This window comes from Ascaphus truei, chromosome 5 (assembly GCF_040206685.1).
Source record: "Ascaphus truei isolate aAscTru1 chromosome 5, aAscTru1.hap1, whole genome shotgun sequence".
NCBI classification, from domain to species: Eukaryota; Metazoa; Chordata; class Amphibia; order Anura; family Ascaphidae; genus Ascaphus; species Ascaphus truei.
The window spans coordinates 31,615,328-31,635,745 of record NC_134487.1 but is presented as its reverse complement, the minus strand read 5'-3'; the positions used below and the strand labels follow the sequence as shown (position 1 = coordinate 31,635,745).

Sequence of the window (20,418 nt, the reverse complement as noted above, 5' to 3'; positions counted from 1 at the left end):
AAAAAATTAGCAAAATGGAATATGGCTGGTGAGAAATAACCGTCTCCGTGAGGCCAAATAATCCCTGAAGTTGGGGTAAATGATGAAGCCCCCGTGACTCCTCAAAGGGATGGTCCCCCTCCAAACAGAATAAAAAATACTCACATACCGCCTTGTTCCAAAGTCCTGCAGGATGTGCAGCCAAGTGATGGCAGTCAGCTGTAAAAGAGAGAACTGGCGCACAATCCAATGAAGTGGGTCCCAGGGTAAAGGAAAATACTTTATAGATGAAATTCCATATAACAAATGGAGGAGAGCACCCTCCTACGCGTTTCGTGTACGGCAGTACACTTTATCAAGAAGTAAAGTGTACTGCCGTACACGAAATGCGTTGGAGGGTGCTCTCCTCCGTTTGTTATATGGAATTTCATCTATAAAGTATTTTCCTTTACCCTGGGACCCACTTCATTGGATTGTGCGCCAGTTCTCTCTTTTTCAGGATATCCCTGCTTCAGCACAGGTAGCACACTCAGTCAATGCCTCAGCACAAGTGGCTCAATCAGTGGCCAGACCTGTTGGAGGCCCTTGTGGACTGGTGTTGGCAGCCCCTGCAGTAGATGACTTTGTATACATCCTCGGACATAGCCAAGAAACTCTTTAAATGTGATCAATGCAAACACGAAAGTTAAAATGGATTTGAACGTAAAGATCATCAACGTGTCACATAAAATCACAATGCCAATAAGATATCTGCATTGAACTGACAATTGTAGCTAAGAAACGAATACAGTATTACTACTTGTAGGGTACTGTTCATAACGGTAAGCTGCAGTATCATCACAAACATCAAATATAAAGACCATAGAAACAGAACAAAAACAATGGAAGCCGCTGATACTTTAGGCTGAGTTTATAGTAATGGCTACGGCGACACGCCCGCGTGACGTCACACATCGCCATAGCGATTGTTGCACTGAGGTGCAGGAGACCTTGGGAGGGCGTGGCGGATGCGTGGCCCGTGACATCATGCGAGCGGTTCACCCTCATTGGCTGAACCACTCATGTGACGTTGACGTCACGCTGACATCGCTGGCCAAGACAAAAATCCTTGGCTTCAGCAATTTCGGTCGCCATGTCCCTGTGCAGCACTGTCGCAGTCGCGCCCACTATGCTGTGGCCAGTGCTATAAGCGCAGCCTTACACCTCATACATAAACCTTGGCCCCTTGCAGACGCACTTACCAGAACGTCCTCCTACTGTCTCTGTACGTTCTTCCTACCTACCAATTAGATTGTAAGCTCTTCAGAGCAGGGACTCCTTTTCCTAAATGTTACTTTTATGTCTGAAGCACTTATTCCCATTATGTGTTATTTGTTATTTATAATGATTATCACGAGTATTACTGCTGTAAAGCGCTATGTACATTAATGACACTATATAAATAAAGATATACATACATACAACCCATTTGTCAAAGTAATTAACTCTGTGTCAACACTGATGCAAACAACAGCAGTAGCTCCCAATGGCATTTACTCTGTCTGATTAATCTGGTACTGATTTGTTGCCGACATTTTTACCACTGAGATCTTTAATAAAACATAAAATACCCATAAATTGTGTAAATTATAAAAGCGTTTATTACCTTCTGTATCAGAAGGGCCCATTCCAGTTTGGGTCAGAAGATCTTGTGCATTTTGGTTCATCTTTCCGCTGTTAAAGAAGTTATTTTTATTATAACATTTACTTGTCATGCACTTTATGTACTAAAAACACATTTATTTTACAGATGTCTTTCATTGGTTCACCTCTGATGCAAGTTTTAGTTGATTCAACCATGGGATAAAAAGCTTGGTTGCAGTGGTTATTCTAACATGTGACTTCCCGTCCTGCCAATATAGCATGGAATTTTCATGGACCCAACTAAAGCAAGATACAGAAAATGTGGGATATACAGTATGGGCCTTTGTTGTTTATTCAGTCTAGGTACATTCTTAAGTGAGCAAGTGGCAGTAATACATTGATTGTCCTGGGATACATGTTGGTGCAAATCTCAACTCCAGTCCTCAAGCCCTCCCAATAGGTCAGGCTTTCAGGATATTCCAGCTTCAGCACAGGTGGCTCAATCAGAGGCTCAGTCAAAGACTGAACCTCTGATTGAGCCACCTGTGCTGAAGCATAGACTTATTGATCCACATGTGCTGAAGCAGGGATATCCTGAAAACCTGATCTGTTGGGGGGTCTGGAGTTGAGCACACCTGATGTAATCAAGCAACTCCCCTAATGTGACTGCATCTTTAATGTGCTATGAATGTATGTGTATATATTACGCACAATATTGTATGATAGTAGATACATGAAATTACATGCAGATTTGGTTACTATTTGTATACTAGGCAAAAGGCACAAATTGTACAACAGAGGTGTATTACAGTATATGCTAATGAGTATTTACACAATATAACATGTTATATATTTTTTTTAACGTTTCATCGCATATTCTAAACACAAACTGACTACAAGCGACTAAAATTGTTCAGTTTTTTTTACTCTATCTTAAATAATATACAAAAAAGTGGGCAAACAATATATACATATATCTTTGTCAGAAGTATCATGCTTAATCTGTGTAACACACCAAAGGCATGAAAGGTTCAGACTGGCAGCTTCATGGTGATGTGATTTATTACCTAGTTTAGGACATCCTACAGTAGTTAATTAATTGCATTGATACTGATTAATACTGATCCCATAGTTTTACTGATGGTTCATTATGGCTTGCACTTGAATTAGAATTAGGGCTGGTCCAGTTGAATTAAGGTTTGGTACTGAAGTAATACATAATTGATTGTAGCTGTAAACAATCAGCTTATTGATTTGTAAAAGGCCGATCAAATAGGATGAGCAACAAAAGTGAAGTAGTGAATTGAAGGCTAAGTAGAGAGTTAAAAGATGAACACCAGCTGTAATATAATTAAGATGAATCATCGCATGTGAACTATGGCTCCCCACTTAAATACCATCAATAGCCTTTCCAATGGTTGGATCAGAAATCATTACATTAGATTACTGTACCGTATATTAAAACCTGCAGATTATACTTCTTGTGTAATAGACACAATTGAGTACTGCCCAATAGAAAACAACACAGAAAAGTAAAAATCGGTCGCAGATAATAGCCACTATATCAGAATCCATGACCTTTTTCTAAAACATTCCACGCCTGTCGGGTTCACTTGTGATGAGCCAAAACATTTGTGTATTCATAGTCTTTATTTGCCTCACTACTTGATAGATAAAGGTATAAAAATGTTGTTTTTAATTTGTAATTGTTACCTTCCAATTGGATACAACAAAAGACAAAAAAGCCCAATGCTACAAAATACATAGTATTGGGGTTCTGAGCGTGCTGGGATTGTGTGTTTGTTCATTTTAATTTTCAACTGCAATCAGTTGTTTGGAGATTAGTGGTCCCTCCTCCCAGGGTTTAAACTCGCCCCTCCCCACTTTTTCTCCCTCCAACAGAGGTAAAAAGAGAAGTTTCACAGTTTAGTGTTAGGTCCTGCAGATTTGGTTATGTCTTGACGTGGCTTGCAAGCTTATAACGCTTTGGCCAAAGGGTTTAACTAAATGACCCTTACGCGTGAGAATATTATAATTGAAGTATTTAACTATATCCTATTTATTATGTATTTTGTCTCATTGGATGTAGCCTTGGGCTTTTCTGTCGTTTGTTGTATACATTTGCCCACGCTCAGTAGCACTTCTTTTGACATATGTACTGTATATGATGTGGTGGGTTTTGTGGTTCTGAGCTTGCTGGGATTGTGTGTTTGTTACCTTCCAATTGGTCAAGAAGAGAGTTATTTGTTGATGTATAGTAATAGTATGTATAACGCTATCAAAACAATAGATTTCTCTTCTTAAGCTGTGACATTCTAAAAGCTTTGCACACACTATTACACCTAAGAAGAACTCTCTTGTTGGACAATTGAAACATACCACAAATTACAATAAATTAACATCACTGAAGAGCCAAAACAGGAACTAGAATGTTGCTCAGTGCAACAAATCTGAAACTTGTCAAGTTCTTCTATACTCTTTTCAGAAAATGGGCAAATAAGACCCCACATCTGAAAGTTACAGGCCTTGAAAGCTTGTTCAACAATGAAGAACTCTAAAAAGTCCTGAAAAAATGTATCATAACATCTTGCAACAAATCCTTAGTTTATTGTCGAGGGGTTTCCACATCTTTTTTTTTTCATTTTAAATGTTTTATTTATTATAGATACTTCCCTTTGCTTTGCATTGTGTTGCATGTTCTTCTGACATCAAGGGGGATATCACACTTTGGGGGGTAATTCTTTGTATGCCAAAGTGGCTGCTCCCAATTAAAGTCTATAGAACGGCTGCTGCAGCACTTAAATAATAATAATAATGCCCTTTGTAGTCCTATATTAAGACATATAGCTGGAGATATCTCTTCCTATGTTCTTATTGACTGAAGGTAAAAAAAAGGCCTGCAGTACTTTTCCAGTATTCCAGACAGTATATTATGCTAGTACTAATATCTTTGTCCTAATAATAAAAATATGATTAACACGTTTAACAAATAGCTTGATAGAAGATGGAAACATGTCAGAACAGTAGCTGGAAAATCATTTAGGTCTCAGTGGGTCCTGTTTGCCAATAATTTGAGGAGGTGCAACTCTGCAACAAAATGTTGTATGTTTATTGTGCAATTAGTGACTAAAAATAAGTCTCTAAAAAGGGAGAGGAGTGTGACATCTGTTCGATTAACAATTTGCTGGATCAAATACAGTTAGAAAGATAGAACAACAGATTGCTACTTGACTGAGGATGGGAAAATCAGCCAAGTTTCCAGGTTCTTATGAAAAGATGCAGTCCCCGCAACACAACACATTATTGACACGTATGTGTAATAGTTAAAATTAGATTAATGATGTCTTTAGAAGATTGAGAATATACTATTTCATTAATTTATCTTGATAATGTTCGTAAATATTGTAACTCATGATATCTCTGTCCTACTCCTCCTTTATCCTCGTCTTTCAAATTGGTTCTAATAGAGTACATCAGGGGTGGGTAACTCCAGTGCACAAGGGCCACCAACCGGTTAGGTTTTAAGGCTATCCCTGCCTCAGCACAGGAGGCTCAAGCAGGGATATCCTGAAAACCTGATCTGTTGGTGATCCTTGAGGACTGGAGTTAAGCACCCCTGATCTACATGGTCAAAGCTTCCAGAAATCTGATTGAATTATGGCTGAGGTGGATATGCAGGTAAAGGTTGACAATTACCCTACCCCATTGTTCAGATCATTTATTGTAACCTTTTATTTTATCCTCATTCCAAATTGGCTCTAAACAAGAGTACAGCAAAGAAGATTGGCATCTACCCACATTGTTGCACATAAAAACTGTCTATTTAAAAACATCCATGCTTGTCTGATTTGTTTTTATTACATGGCATCAATCATCCAGATTTACTTTGGTCCTACAGTATGTGATTATTTAAGTAAAAATACTAGAGGGAATATTTAATTTACCAAAAATAAATAAAATATTGGAGGAGATGTACTGTTTTAATGTAAACCGAAAAAAGTGGGAATAGAAGTTTGTTTTGACGAATTAAATGTAACAAAGTCTTTCCTACACATGGCAATTTATTAGCCAGAAAAAGGTACAGTATACCACTAAAGATCAGGCAGATATATAAAAAAAAGTAACGCATTGAAATTTAGTGTTTGATATATTATAACACAATCTGTGCATCATGTAACTCCTCCTGATATTGACACTCTCCAAATAGCATGTTGACGCACACAGAGCCAATACCTAAATATATTGACACAAAGAAACGAAAGATAAAAACGATGCAATTTGCCTCAACTTTTCTCCAAATTTGCCTTCGTGCATCACTACCGTTGCGTTTATTTTGTACAGTGCAGCGCACAAAGCAAAGTAATTTTATATATGCAGAACAATCGAGGAAAGTAATAAAGCAGAGAGCAGTATTTTATCAGCAGCCATACTTACATTCTTGGGACAGAGAACAGATTGCTTTCCCCTGTTGTGCTGTTACCATCACTGTCCATGCTGTATGCACTACCAAAACTACTGGCCGAGGAAGCTGTGGAGACTGAAGACTCACTAGGTCTATGCGTGGTGGTCCTTGCTATAAATAATGAATAGAAATGTACAGTATTTAAATCTCCGTTACAATTGAACCTCTGCATGCACTTATAACTGTATTGGGTTTATATACATGTTACATTTCTATATGACTAGACTATAGGCACCTCACAGGTTTTGAATTATTTATATTCGTGCAAATAACAAGAAATTGCTTATTGTTACTTATCAAAGTATTTCTTTAAAAACATTAGTGTAGATATTACAGAACCTATGGAAGGTACAGTAAACATATGTTTTGACCTCAAAGATGAAAGCGCAGTTTTATAACTTTGTTTTAATAATCCAGTCTTTGTATGTTTAAATTGTATATATACAGTACAGCTCTACAATTTACACTTTCATTTCAATAATTGAGATAGAGTATTTATATTTTCTCTGAAGTTAGAATTCAAACTTTGTTTTTATTTGAGCGTTACACATTATTCTGGCTCCAAATTCTTCTGAGCAAGCATCAACCTTTTCCTCATTGCTGTCAGGTAAAACAGGCAACAAAAAAAGGTACTGGCCAGGCTGGTGTAGCTCCCGAAGCAGCAGGAGCCAGAGTAGTTAGCAATGAATCTCATAAGGCATCAGCCATCCAGTTCTTTAAGTGACACCGCAAATCAAAGATGGTTGCCTCCAGACATCTGAAAAATATTTTTGAACTAATTTTGGAAAAAAAAGGATTAAATCTGCCTTTAATTTAAACGGCACTCTTTCTGTAACCACTAACCACTGTTTGTGTAAAAAAACAAAAAAACATAGGACTATATTTACTAAGTGGTGCTACTCCAAAGGCACCTCCCATTGCCAAAAGACATTACAACCGCATTTAGGTGCACATTAGATTATAAGGCTCATATTTAATGATTGCCGATATTCCATAAGATGGAATGTGAGACGTTTCGCCCGAGGTCACGAACTCTGCAAAATGTGCCTTTCTGTCTGCGAACAAAGTCGTGCAGCAAATCCCATCCAGAGCCAGAAATATGGCATTTGCTGGAGAGGAGATGAGCACAATCCCGACGTCAGGGTCTGGAAGGGAGTTAGGAACAAGTAGAGGAACGGCAGTGCATTGCCAAAAAGACCAGGAGGAGGCTCACGGTTGCAACAGCAAAAAAATGTTTTCATGCATAAAAAAGATTGGACTAAATGTCCCCCCTAGCCACAGCAATGGTCCACCAACGCGTTTCGGGCTCTATGCCCTTTCTCAAGGTGTACCTTACTCTATTAGGGAGCCAATATTTATACCGTAGCGCCAAACGCGCTACTGAATGACGTCACAAACGCACTAACCAATCGGGTGGCATCTCCCATTAGACGGATCCCTATTGGATAAGTGGATCGCGTCATATTCAAAAAACTTTATGGAAGACAAACAAACCCCTTCATCCATTAGAGGGATATGGAAATCTAGGTGAAGCCATCCGATTGGCTTACTAAACATATCAACAAATATAATTTTATTACAGCCGACATGAACATCTTGTTACCTAATCGTCCGTGACGTCAATAATATGGCTTCCACACCCAGTGCAAACATAACTTAAAAAAACAAAAAACTTTATCACCAAACTTTATCAAAAAAGGACAACAATAACAAATTTTATATAGAAAAAATTTAAAAGTACCATTAATCTAATGATTTGAAAAAAATTATTATAACTTCCAAATAAAAACACTATCAAAAAAGAAACAAATCATTAGAGAATAGCCCATTTGCACAGGAATAACACACACATATAAAAAAAAAAGGAAATATATATCAATAAAGATAAGTTTAAGAAGTTTTAGAAGTTTAAGAAAACTTCTTAAACTTATCTTTATTGATATATATTTCCTTTTTTTTGATATGTATGTGTTATTCCTGTGCAAATGGGCTATTCTCTAACGATTTGTTTCTTTATTGATAGTGTTTTTATTTGGAAGTTTCAAATCATTAGATTAATGGTACTTTTTAATTTTTCTATATAAAATTTGTTATTGTTGTCCTTTTTTGATAAAGTTTGTTGATAAAGTTTTTTTTTTAAAGTTATGTTTGCAATGGGTGTGGAAGCCATATTATTGACGTCACGGACGATTAGGTAACAAGATGTTCATGTCGGCTGTAATAAAGTTATATTTGTTGATATGTTTATTAAGCCAATCGGATGGCTTCACCTATATTTCCATGTCCCTCTAATGGATGAAGGGGTTTGTTTGTCTTCCATAAAGTTTTTTGAATATGACGCGATCCACTTATCCAAAAGGGATCCATCTAATGGGAGATGCCACCGGATTGGTTAGTCCGTTTGTGACGTCATTCAGTAGCGCGTTTGGCGCTACGGTATAAATATTGGCTCCCTATAGAGTAAGGTACACCTTGAGAAAGGGCATAGAGCCCGAAACGCGTTGGTGGACCATTGCTGTGGCTAGGGGGGACATTTAGTCCAATCCTTTTTATGCATTAAAACATTTTTTTGCTGTTGCAACCGTGAGCCTCCTCCTGGTCTTTTTGGCAGTGCACTGCCGTTCATCTACTTGTTCCTGCTGCATCATCTGGTGGACTGCACGCCATTCATGCACCTGCTGTGTGAAACTCCTGGAATCAAAAGTGAGTTTTTTCTCTGTGGGTTGCCATACCCTGTTATTCTCACTATATGGGACTTTGTCTGTACTAATTATCAGTGGTGCCAGTGGCTTTACGTACTTGTCCCCTAACCCTATTATGGCAACTTTGTTGTATATATACAGTACATTGGGAGTTTTTCTATTGCAGACCTTATTTATAAATACAAGGACTTGTTCTTCTGATGCACTGGTGTTCTATACATTCTGGAAGGGAGTTAGCAGCATTAAATTTAAATGCTTGGCAAATCACTTGCAAATTGTTACTGAGCTCCTGGTTACTGATTCAGGGCTGCTGACAGGGAGGGAGAGCGGGAGGGTGGGGTGAAGGGGCCGGTACTGGAGGGCAGAGACTTTTAGCCCTTGAAAGTCCTGTGATCTGGTTAGCCAGGAACCAGAAAAATGTGGAAAGGTTACCGAATGCATTTTGGAACGTTTTGCACATTTCTATATCAAGCACCATAGCACCCATTCACTTGCTTGGGTCAAAAGATGTATTCTAGCAGTAAAGAAAGAAGGCAGACATTGCACAGCTGGGTATCTTGCCACATAAAGCAATGTCTGTTATATGGGGATTTAGAAATGGTTAATGCACAGGATGCCATTGGAAGCAACCAGCACCAGGACTGCAAGTCAAGCCACAAGGTATTGAACACAGATGTGCCTGTGTCATGTTTTATGTTGTCACGGAATAGCATCACTTAGTAAACATGGGCCCCAAAGTCTAGTGTTAGTGACATATTAGGCCAGGTCATGTGACTAAAACTAATTGGCATCATTCCTATCCTCAGAAATGTGAATGTCTGTCATTTCAATCATATTCTCATTTTGTTTTTGCTGAATGGTAATTTTCTTTTAAATAAGCTATTTTGTCATAAACATGGCTTCATTTAAAATTAAAAGGCAAGGGCAATTTGGTCCCATGGGCTGCCTTTATTATAGCACATGCCTTATTACCCAGCAGTACTGTTTTGTAATAAGTCCCTGAAGCCTGTATCGTCCTATTTTTAAAAGTGCAACAGGCATTTTATTTTCAGCCCTATTTAAATCCACCCAGTGCTTTGTAAAGTCATGAACATGTGTAACATTTAAATGAAGTGACATTTAATAATTCACATTTTCTTATTGAGTGCTATCCAATTGTTTATCCAAGTCACTCATAATCAACAGCTGCAAGTTAAACGGTGCAGTGTTTCTGCTTTTGACAATGTTGACTATGATAACCCATTGAGCAATCACGTTTTGTATCGTCTCACAATCTCTGTTTGCCGGTTTTGTTTTTATTTTTATTTATGCTTATTTATTTATTTACATCTCAATTGCTCCGTAGGCTGTCACTTTATTCAATTTGGAAGAACTTCGAAGCTTGGTTCTTGCTCGTCTGTTCCTATTTGTAATTTGCCATTCATAAAGCTACACCTCGAAAAATATGGACAGAGTGGTATTCACAAAACATTATAGAACCACAGTTTAAAATGAATTTGTTAGAATTACATTTTAAACAAAGTTGCAGAATCCAAACCAAATTATTTGTAAACATTCAGCATTTTGGAACAAAGCTAAAATGTTAAATACATCCAAAGAGATACAGTACCTATCAACTCCAATGTAGACTATCCTCTGTGCATGGGTTTAAATACTTGGGAATATGGTTTGATGCCCTTATTAAACTAATAGTCATATGTTTTCCTCATATACTGTAGCCGTGACAACATACGCAGAACTTTGTAAGCACAACAAATCCCTGCCCAGCAGAGCTTCCAATCTAATTTTTGGTGCCTGAGGCGAATTGCCCAAGGTCACAAGGACAGTGGACACAGATTCAAACCAAGTTCACACACTTCAACTATTAAGCTACAGAACTTCTTCATCCACCTAAAACCCTTGTTAATGAGTAATTCTATGCATACGGGAAATAAATGTATTCTGGACCACTTTGTCAGAAAATGCATTGTGCAAAGATGTTAAAGTCAATGATGGACTCCAGTACCGTAGGGTGCTATTCACCAATCTTGAGTGCCCTATGGACGTACACTGTAAATCACCAAATTAGTGGGAGGACAGAAACATTGCTCGGTTTGCTACAAAAAAAAGGAATGAGAGATTCTAGATACTGTACACTGGTACCAAATCCCTGTCTGACCCTAGCCTGTACCTGGAGGGGTGCTCTAAAACAACAGTCAACTTTATTTTAGTGGCAAAAATACAATATATATATATATATATATATATATATATATATATATATATATGTACAGTATATATATTTATATATATATATATATATATATATATATATATATATACACAGTATAAAGATGCAGCGCCCTTTATTCGAACATTTCACGTGTTGTATACCTCTCACAACTTAGGACTCTACAGCAGTACAACTACTTTCTGAAATATGACTGCTGTTTTATGCCCATGATCTTGTGCATAATGAAATGACAGAGATCAACTCCAGATGATCAACATGTCTATAAGCAGCCCTACAAGTTTCTAAGGAATTTTTTTATCTCATATTGCCTGTGATCTAGGCTACTTATATGCTTTATTACTGTGACTATGGCTGTTGTTAGCAAAGTTGATAAGTACATGCGCACTGTGATGGGATCATTACCTATCAAGATACAGTGCTATGTAATAATTGATATAAGTCTATATATGTCTTTAGAAGCTGTTAAACCAACATTAGTAGTAATGTATTGCTGACACAATTGAGACTGTGATAAGTAGCGATGTATACAACTTAGGACTCTGCAGCAGTACAAGTACTTTCTGAAATATGACTGCTGCCTTCTGTCTACGATCTTGTGCATAATGAAATGACAGTGATCAAGTTCAGATGATCAATATGTTTATAGCAGTCTTACTAGTTTCTAAGGGATCTTTTATCTCTTATTGCCTGTGATCTAGGCTACCTATATGCTTTTTTATGGTGACACTGGCTGCTGTTAGCAAAGTTGATAAGCACATGCGCACCACTGTTAATATATAGGTTCAACTTGTTTAACCTGTTGTTACCTTAAGTAATTACATTATTACTTGCACTGGTGTGTGTGATGCAATTGAACTTGGCCAGCATCTTCTATTGGATAAGGAAATACTGACAATGCTGCAACTGATTACTTCTCCTCCTATATAACACTGCTCGCCTGCACTTTAAATTTTACCACTCCGGGAAGAAGCCCACCGACGGGTGAAACGCGTTGAGTGTTTACTCTCTGACAGCCCCCATGTAATCTTTATTTGGATGGACTTGTGAAGGATCTGTTGCAGCATTTTTTGATTCTCTTTATTTCTGCTATGCACAAACATTGGAACAAACCTTCTACAATCTGATGGACACATGTCTCACGCAACCCTGCTACAGCTGAGTATTAACTCTCTTTGCTGTCTGGGCATTACTTGTCCTTGCAGTGCTATGCACTGCTGTATTTTCCATTTGTATGACTGTTTGTTAGCATGTCATTTCTAGGTATATATAAAAAAAAATTTTGTTTTTTTTGGGTTTTTTTGTTTGCTGCATCAGTTCTCATTGTTTTCTTTTTTTGGGGAATTGCTAGGCAGGGTATGATTATTATTTTTATATCATTTTTTCCCTGTTTGCCTTTCTCTCCCCCCTTTATTTTTGGTAATATATTATTTTTTCTGGCTGTATACTGGGTCATTGATTATATACTTTTCCTCCATGCCACAATCCATCATATATCTCTCTATTAGGCATTCATGCCAGTAGGGATTTATAATATTACCTTCAAGAGTTATATTAAACTACTTTTGTGTTACAATTTATATTCACTTAGACACATTTTAGTTTTTTTGAGGTAAAATAGAATTCATTCACTAGATTAACAGTCCCCCTTTTATCCAATATATTTTTGATACACTGGCGACACACTTTATTCGAGCTCGGCTAGTCCCACGAATTTGGGTATACCCGGGTGTATTGAGGTTTGTGGCTGTTTTCTGCCCGAGTGCATTGGGTTATTTTCCAGGCAGGGATTGAAGCATTTTATTCCCGCTAGCTGCAATACTGCACAGTATATATATATATACTGCATTACAATTCATGAATTTATGCCATCTGGTAGACACGCGAAGCATTGCAGCCTATTAAATCCTAATCATTATCATTTAACAGATCAGCCGCCCGTCAGCCAGGCATGAACCCAGGCTGGGAAGGCAAACGCAACGGGGCTTGTCAGAGGTGAGGAGCGGCGCATTCCAGGTATCTGCCAGGTACATACTGGGTATTTGCTCGAATAAAGTGTGTCGGTGCAGTACATATATTTTGTTAGGCTGTCTTTAGTATATTCATGTTTTTAAGTTAGTGTGTCTTGCTGTTATTCCAATAAAATCTTGTTCATTTTTCTGACTCTGCAGTGCATCTGGTTCTTGCAATATAATCTTTATTAGTAGATTTTCTTTAGGTGTAATTTAGAGTGCTAACAAGGGGGTTGTCTTTGTCCTTTTCATTTGTGTGTTCTATATATATATATATGTACAGTATATATATATATACACAGTATAAAGATGCAGCGCCCTTTATTCGAACATTTCACGTGTTGTATACCTCGGAATACCTATGTCATGGGGCGTGATTTATTCCAACCTTACCGCCTTAAGACGCGAGTGCAGAAAATGGCATTTTAGTGTTCTGGTTTTTAAACAGCTGAAATTTACACAGTAGCAGAGTAGCACAGTACTGTACACATTACAATTCATTCATTTCTGCCACGGATACGCGAACAATTGCACCCAAAGAAACAGAATTCATGAAATTCAAACAAAGCAACCGCGATAAACAAGTGTGCCTGGCGTGATTGGCAGCGTGAATGCCACGTGAATGCCAAGTGGAATACAGCAGAGCACACGAAAACAGCTCCGTGAAATGTTCGAATAACGGCCGCTGCATCTTTATACACAAGATGTGGTTTTTTTCCCATGATTACATTGAGTTTGCAAACAGATTGTTGATCTGGAATCTGAAATGTATGCAACCTTATGATAAAAATATCAAGCGTGTTTCAACATTGATTTTCTTGGCCATGTTTCCCTTATTTGTATTTGTTGGGTTACGCACTTGAAATATATGCTATATTTGGGGTACAGTATTTTCTATTTTGTACGTTTGTTTTTCCCATGCATCTTTATCTGAAAATTGTAGACCACAAAGCAATCATTTAATGTAGGGTTTGTAGTGTTCAGGAATACTGTTCACACAACATACATTTGGTATCCCTAAACTCAGAAAACCCAGGGGAATAAAATGTGATATTCCATTTCATTAATACACAAAGCTTGTGTGTGCAATTTCTATCAGAAGTGTGTTGAAATCATACATCCAAACTATTGCCCAGTAAATCTTTTTGTTTTGTTACTTACATTTTTATTAATCGTTATAGGGCAAGCTTAGTTATTTTTTCCTGATGTCCTTGGGTGTGTCCTTCCAGAAAATATGCTTTTGCTGGGGTATTTTTCTGTTATAGGGTTGTTTTCCAAAGTCACATACTGTATGATGTGCGCCTTTTGCATGTAGTTTTGAAAAATTCAGGCGTGGTGTTCAGAAAAAAAGTATGGAAACCTTTTTGTTTGTGAAATATGCAAACACACAAGTCCCAGTGGGGTACACTTTATTCTGCATGCAATATTTTTGAGTATTTCATTCTTGACCATTTCCTATCTCATATAGGTTTTACAAAACAAGCACTGAGGTTACATGAGAGACAAAAAGGAGCCCGTCAAGAACTACATTGAAGGTTTAAAAAGCTGGTCATATTCCGGCGTACAAAATGTAAAAATTATCCTGCATCACAGTTTTCCCATCAGTTTATCTTTGTGTGATACCGTATAACATTATTCCTCTAAAGCTCTTTTAGTATTAAAAAGTGTTGTATGTATGAAAAACAATGTTGATCAGAATCCCATTTAACCCAAAAATTCAGAAGCATAAGACTAGATAACCCACAAAATTCATCCAGTTAGTTGCTCAGTTATTACCAGGTCATCCAATTTTGAAGTTTTAACAGACGTGCAGAAACTTTCCAAGAAACAATGCTGGAATGCAGGGCTTCTCAGACCTCTCTTCTGAGACCACTGGCCGCACCAGGTGTTATGAGAAAAAATATATACTTGCACACAGTTGAATGTATTTAATTTGCATAAGAATAGCATGCTGGCTGGTTGCCTCAGCAACATGGTCTGGATTAGAGCCCAGAGAACAATGTTGAGACCCAATGCACTAATTGTCATCTATGCTCTATAACATAATCTGTCATGTACTGTATGATGGAAGGGCATCTGAGACTGATGCATCAAATCTGTGTGTCTTGTTTTCTTACTAAATGGGCCTTTGAATAAATAAATCAACACTAGCAATTCTACTATATGACGTATTTTACCTACCTCCTATTTTACACATCATCCAATATCCCTCTTGTTGTCATCTGGTGCTATTCAAGAATTTTTCAAAAAAAAGTTTGATGTTTTTTTGTTCGGAAACACCCACTACTTTTTTCCAAGTTTGCAAATCCAATTTCTATATATTTCATTGTACCTATATAGAGAGGGGCGGAACTGTCGTAATCCGTTTCGCGGAATTTCCCGAGCTTTCCATTGGAAATAGATTCTGTGGTGGAAACAATCCGTGGACGGATTGTTCCAGTTTCAATCTGTGCGCATTAATCCAAAACCGCTATTGGATACAATCCGCTGGTGAATTTCAACAACACAATCTGCAGATTCCGCAATCTGTTGGAGGATTTTACTAATCCAATCTGCGTGTGTGGCAACCTACTGGCGGATTTCAAGAATTCAAGGTGCGGATTGCAGAATCCCCGGATTGGATTCTTACAATCTACCAGTACATTTTTAAATTGGATTGTCGGAGATAAAAACTAAAATCCGAAAAAGACGAATCGCCCTTTCTGAGACCGATGCGTGGAAATGCGCGCACCAAAGAAAACGGCTGATCCACTGCGGTTCCAAATCCGCAACAACAACAAAATCCCCATCTCTCTTCCTGCCACCACTAAATCTACCCTGGATTTGTGTTCCTTTAAAGAGACAGACGTCTCGCCATCAGATTTTTATCCTGCACCTCGATTTCTTGGCAATTACAATTTTATAATCCATTGGACACGTTACACACCTTTTCAATACATTACTTTCTTCTATCTCATTTTCATCAGCCTTAAAGTAGTACAGTATATGGGAAAACTCAGTTCCTAAAAATAAAATGTTTTTCTTTTTAATTTTAAGCAACTAGTAATCTCTATTTCTAACTACTGTTCGCATATTTTAAGCAGCAATATGGCATTGCTGAAATATTCCTTTGAAGACCGATTTTTTTTCTTTTGAAACTGGAAGCATGTTTTTTTCAGTTTTAGTATCACTTTCTTGACAACCATCACTTTCCCCCCCCCCATTTTCACTTTTATATTTACATATCTTTCCAATGAACTAACTAAGTATTGTTCCAGTGGCAAAAGCAAACAAGTATTTGTTTCTGTGACCAGGGAAGTAAGTATTGGCTACAACTGTGGATGGGACCTACTGTATAACACTGTTCTAAATTGGAGACTTCTTAATAAAATGGGGAACCGTTTTGTAAACAAAACAGCCCTTAGTCCTGTTTCTAGTTAGTACTGTAGGTGAGCAATTATTTGATGAATATAAAACTCAGGAGCTGATTCTATAATTCAGCTGAAATTCCCCATTTAATTACTTCATTACTTTATGCGCTTCTTTAACCCATGCTGTGCTGAAAAAGCCGTGTAATGCGGCAGGCATAAGCTTGTAGGGGTCCATGTTAAAATGGATAAGAAGCAAAAAGTGACACAGTGTGAGTGCTCATTTGCATGGCATTACCCAGAATCCTTGACGGCAGTGGAAGCATTGTATGCTAAGAGATAATGGGGAAAGACAGGTTTGTGAACCTGAGACATGTGAATGTGATCACAAGTGGTATTTCTATTTATTACTTTAAAATGAGTGTATATTCATAAGATAAAACATGTATTGATTAACAATGAATAAACTTATCTAGTGCATTAGCATGTTCGGTGTGTTATATTTGCATCTAATCAGTAAGCTCTAATTTAACAAACTCATGAGTCATATCAGGTTATTTCATTGTCCTAATATTGCATTGTATAAGGTCAAGTTAGATAAACCACATACTGTGCATATTGCTGAAAGGGGTTAATCAGTTTACTTAGGAAATTCCATCTAAATACATTCTGTGTGATGAGGAAATATAAAATAGATATTAGGCTGACATTATTTGCTATCAGTCCCAAACAATTGTATCTTTTAAAAAAACATTTATGTTCTATTTAGTATTGCTCCCAACATACTGTAGGGCACAAGCAATGAACAATATAAAACGGGAATATTGTGGGTTCTGCACTCCGAGGTAGATCGTGGATACCAATGATATTGAAGTAAAACAGAGTAGCACTCCAGGGTCGTTGGTCAGCTGTATGAGGTTTATTCAAACACCAACGTCTCGTTCCACTGCACTGAACTGAAACACTGGCGTTTGAATAAACCACATACCACTGACATGTGACTCTGGAGCGCACTCTCTCTTTACTTCTATTTAATCAAAAACACCATAAACAGTTTGAAACATTTATTTCAGAAACATTACAGCACTGATGTATAAGCTTCATTATTGGATGCAAAAATAAGTCATTCATCGTATGTCTCAATTCTATCTACAAGCTGAGTAACAGGGCAATAATGCTATATTTGATTTATGGAACGTATCATAGGTGTTTTCGCGGAGGCATTAAATTGCCATTTTCTTTAATTGATTTACAGTAATAATATTCGTTTTGATAACTCCGTAACAGTGAAAAGCATTTCAGTATCTTTGCTCACCTTCAGGCTTGACGGATCCATCGGACGTCGCTTTCTTGAGTGCAAGCTGGCTTTGGTCTTTGTTGTCATTGGCTGGTGAAGGCAGATTGTCAGACTGAGTTCTTTGAATTGGAAGTGCTCCTGCTATGCTGTGTCTATGCTGCTTCCTGTCATTATTAGTCTGACCGCTTTTATGTGCTGCTGTGGCAGTGTGGGTGAAATGGAAACCCAGAGTATGTATCCTCAGATGGAACCAGCTTAAATGTTTTTCATGCAAACAGAAGTGTTGTTTTCTGTATTCAAATAGGTAGTGTTTTCAACACCAAAGACACCACATGATGTGAAGCAGTAGGGTTTTTGTTTTTTAAAACTGGCTGTTTCTTTTTTATTGGTTTAAGAAATGTTTTCCCACCATAGTTTTAATCCTGTGGGAACGCATGCAATAACAAATCTCCATGACAAACACAATTCCTTTGCTCATAAAGTTTTGACTTTCCTAATCTATAAAGTGTAGGGAAAATATATACAGTATGCTGTTTACTATAAACCTCAAGACAAATGTAGCTTTAGCAGCAAAATGATGTTGATAGTAACAAGGGTGAACCAAAATATATTTATATTTCAGACTGTGGGTGTAATTGTTATTTTTTTTTTTCAAAAACTCATTCTAATTCATTATTTAGTAGAGCTATTCTGAGGAACAATATTAGTGTTTGGTGACATATTCAAAATTTGTTATACAGATGAATTATATGACTTTTTATATATAAGATTATACTTTTTAACTTTTTATATATATAAAAATTGAATTCTTAGCCACACTTTCTCTCCACCCCCAGCATCCCTCCCCCTCCCCACCTTTCCTTGTCACCATCCCCTGGCTTTAAACACTTTTAACACCCTACCTTATCTACAGTCCATATCTGTTGTGTTTTTTTTTCTCTACACTGTTTTAGCCATAGAATCCTTTGTATATCAGTATTGCTTGACCTGAAGAAGAGAGGAGAACTCTCGAAAGCTTGTCCTATGACATAAATTGTTAGTCCAATAAAAAAGGTATCACCTAATACTGAAGAACTCATTTATTCTGCACTATATATATCATATTCAGGGCCGCCGACAGGAGGGGATAGCCCGGACAGGGTCCTGGGGCCTGGTGGCTGCGGGGAGCCCGAATGGCCGGCGCTGCAAGTTGCACCTGACCTCTTGTCGGGCCCGACTGCCGGTCCTCCCTCCCCCACTCTGTCCAATGTCGAGCTTGTGATGGTGGCGCGCGACGGGCCTCTCTAAAGTCGGTGCACGCCGGAAGTAAGCTGGGCTCAGCTTCCGGCGCGCACGGCATGAGAGGGAGGCCCGGCACACGCCAGCAGCTCGCCGTGGGTCAGAGTGAGGGAGACCCGCAGCTGGGGAGAGCCAGCAAGAGAACTGGCAGCCGGGCACGGCCAGAGGTCAAGTCCAACTTGCAGCGCTGGCCCGGCCCCCCACAGTCACTGGTCCCAGCCTGACCATCCCCAAGGTAGATAAATGTATTTGATGGGGGGGGGTTAATATGTATTTTGGGGGTATTTTTTAAATATACAGTTTGGAGTGGGGGGTTCTTTTCTATGTATTTTGGGGGTGGGGGTCATTTACTATGTATTTGGGGATGGGAGTCCTTATCTATGTATTTGGGGGGTGGGGGTTCTTTTCTATGTATTAGGGGGGGTGGGGGGTTCTTTTCTATATATTTGGGGGTGGGGGTCCTTTACTATGTATTTGGGGGTGTGGGGCTTCTTTTCTATGTATTTTGTGGGAGTGATTGTCTGTGTCAGGGGAGGGAATGAGTGTGATAAAGGGGGGGTTGAGTGAGAGTGGGATAATTGATGTAGGGGGAGAGTAAGGAAGAGAGGGAGTGTGATGGAGGGGAGAGAAATACATGAGAAGAGGGGGAGGGAAAGAGGGGGCGAGTGAGATGTGAAATGGGGAGGGTGGGGGGGCTCGCAAAACCGTCAACATGGATAACTCTAGTCCTTGGCCCCGGGAAATCTGTCTGAGTCCCTGATCATATGAGTCTCCAATTTAGTTTTGTTTTCTAAACTGCAATTTTGGAATTTCTGCTGTGTAGATTGGTCTTACATTTGCTAATTAGGAATTTAAATGATAAGACTGTCATAATAGAAGTAAAGCTATTGTTTGCTAAGGCTTTTCATTTTCCTCCAAATCTCAAATGTGTTATGTTGGGCTTTCCGAAGGCATTTAGAATGCATCTTGTTGGCAGCTGTTGATATCACAACTGAGTGGATAACTGGCACCTTGGAATCATGTTTAACCAATAAAGCCCTGGCCCCTAAAGAGTCTATTAACCAACGAGTGATCAACAAAATCAATCATTGATGGTTATTCAAGTTAATGGCTGTTTTGGTCAATACTGACTATACTGAATCCGCCAAAGATAACTTTTTGGGAAAGCAGAGCTGATACAGCAAATGATCGTTAAACTTTAGGGATCCTTATTTCATACATTTCACAAACTTCTGGAAACTGACAAATATCAGGGACTTCAGCATTTAGTTGTATTCCCAAACTGCTAAATAAAATCTAAATGCTAAAAGCATTTTAGGCATATGCAATCTTTTTATCTTTTACGAAGTCAAATGATTTCAAACACTGGGTTGTCTCTATGTCACTATTTCTGTGTCCTTGTTTCTAATCTGTCCAATTATTCCTGTCTAAAGTGTGGTTTAGTGTTACAAATCTATATACCCTAAAACAAGGGTTCTCAACTCCAGT

General features: G+C 38.2%; 1 protein-coding gene across 11 annotated transcripts in view; it reads right to left on the bottom strand.

Moving 5' to 3' along the window:
• Positions 1–20,418, bottom strand: part of PCLO (piccolo presynaptic cytomatrix protein) — a 442,770-nt gene that overhangs the window by 33,329 nt on the left and 389,023 nt on the right. For 7 of the 11 annotated variants that reach the window (XM_075599559.1, XM_075599561.1, XM_075599566.1 and 4 more), the window contains 3 exons: positions 17,671–17,850; positions 6,037–6,175; positions 1,625–1,692 (listed from right to left, as the gene is read on the bottom strand). In XM_075599559.1, the coding sequence (XP_075455674.1) occupies positions 1,625–1,692; positions 6,037–6,175; positions 17,671–17,850 (387 nt within the window). Of the gene's footprint in view, positions 1–1,624; positions 1,693–6,036; positions 6,176–17,670; positions 17,851–18,517 lie in introns of those variants that run through there. The other 4 variants (XM_075599565.1, XM_075599567.1, XM_075599568.1 and 1 more) reach the window with 3 other exon arrangements.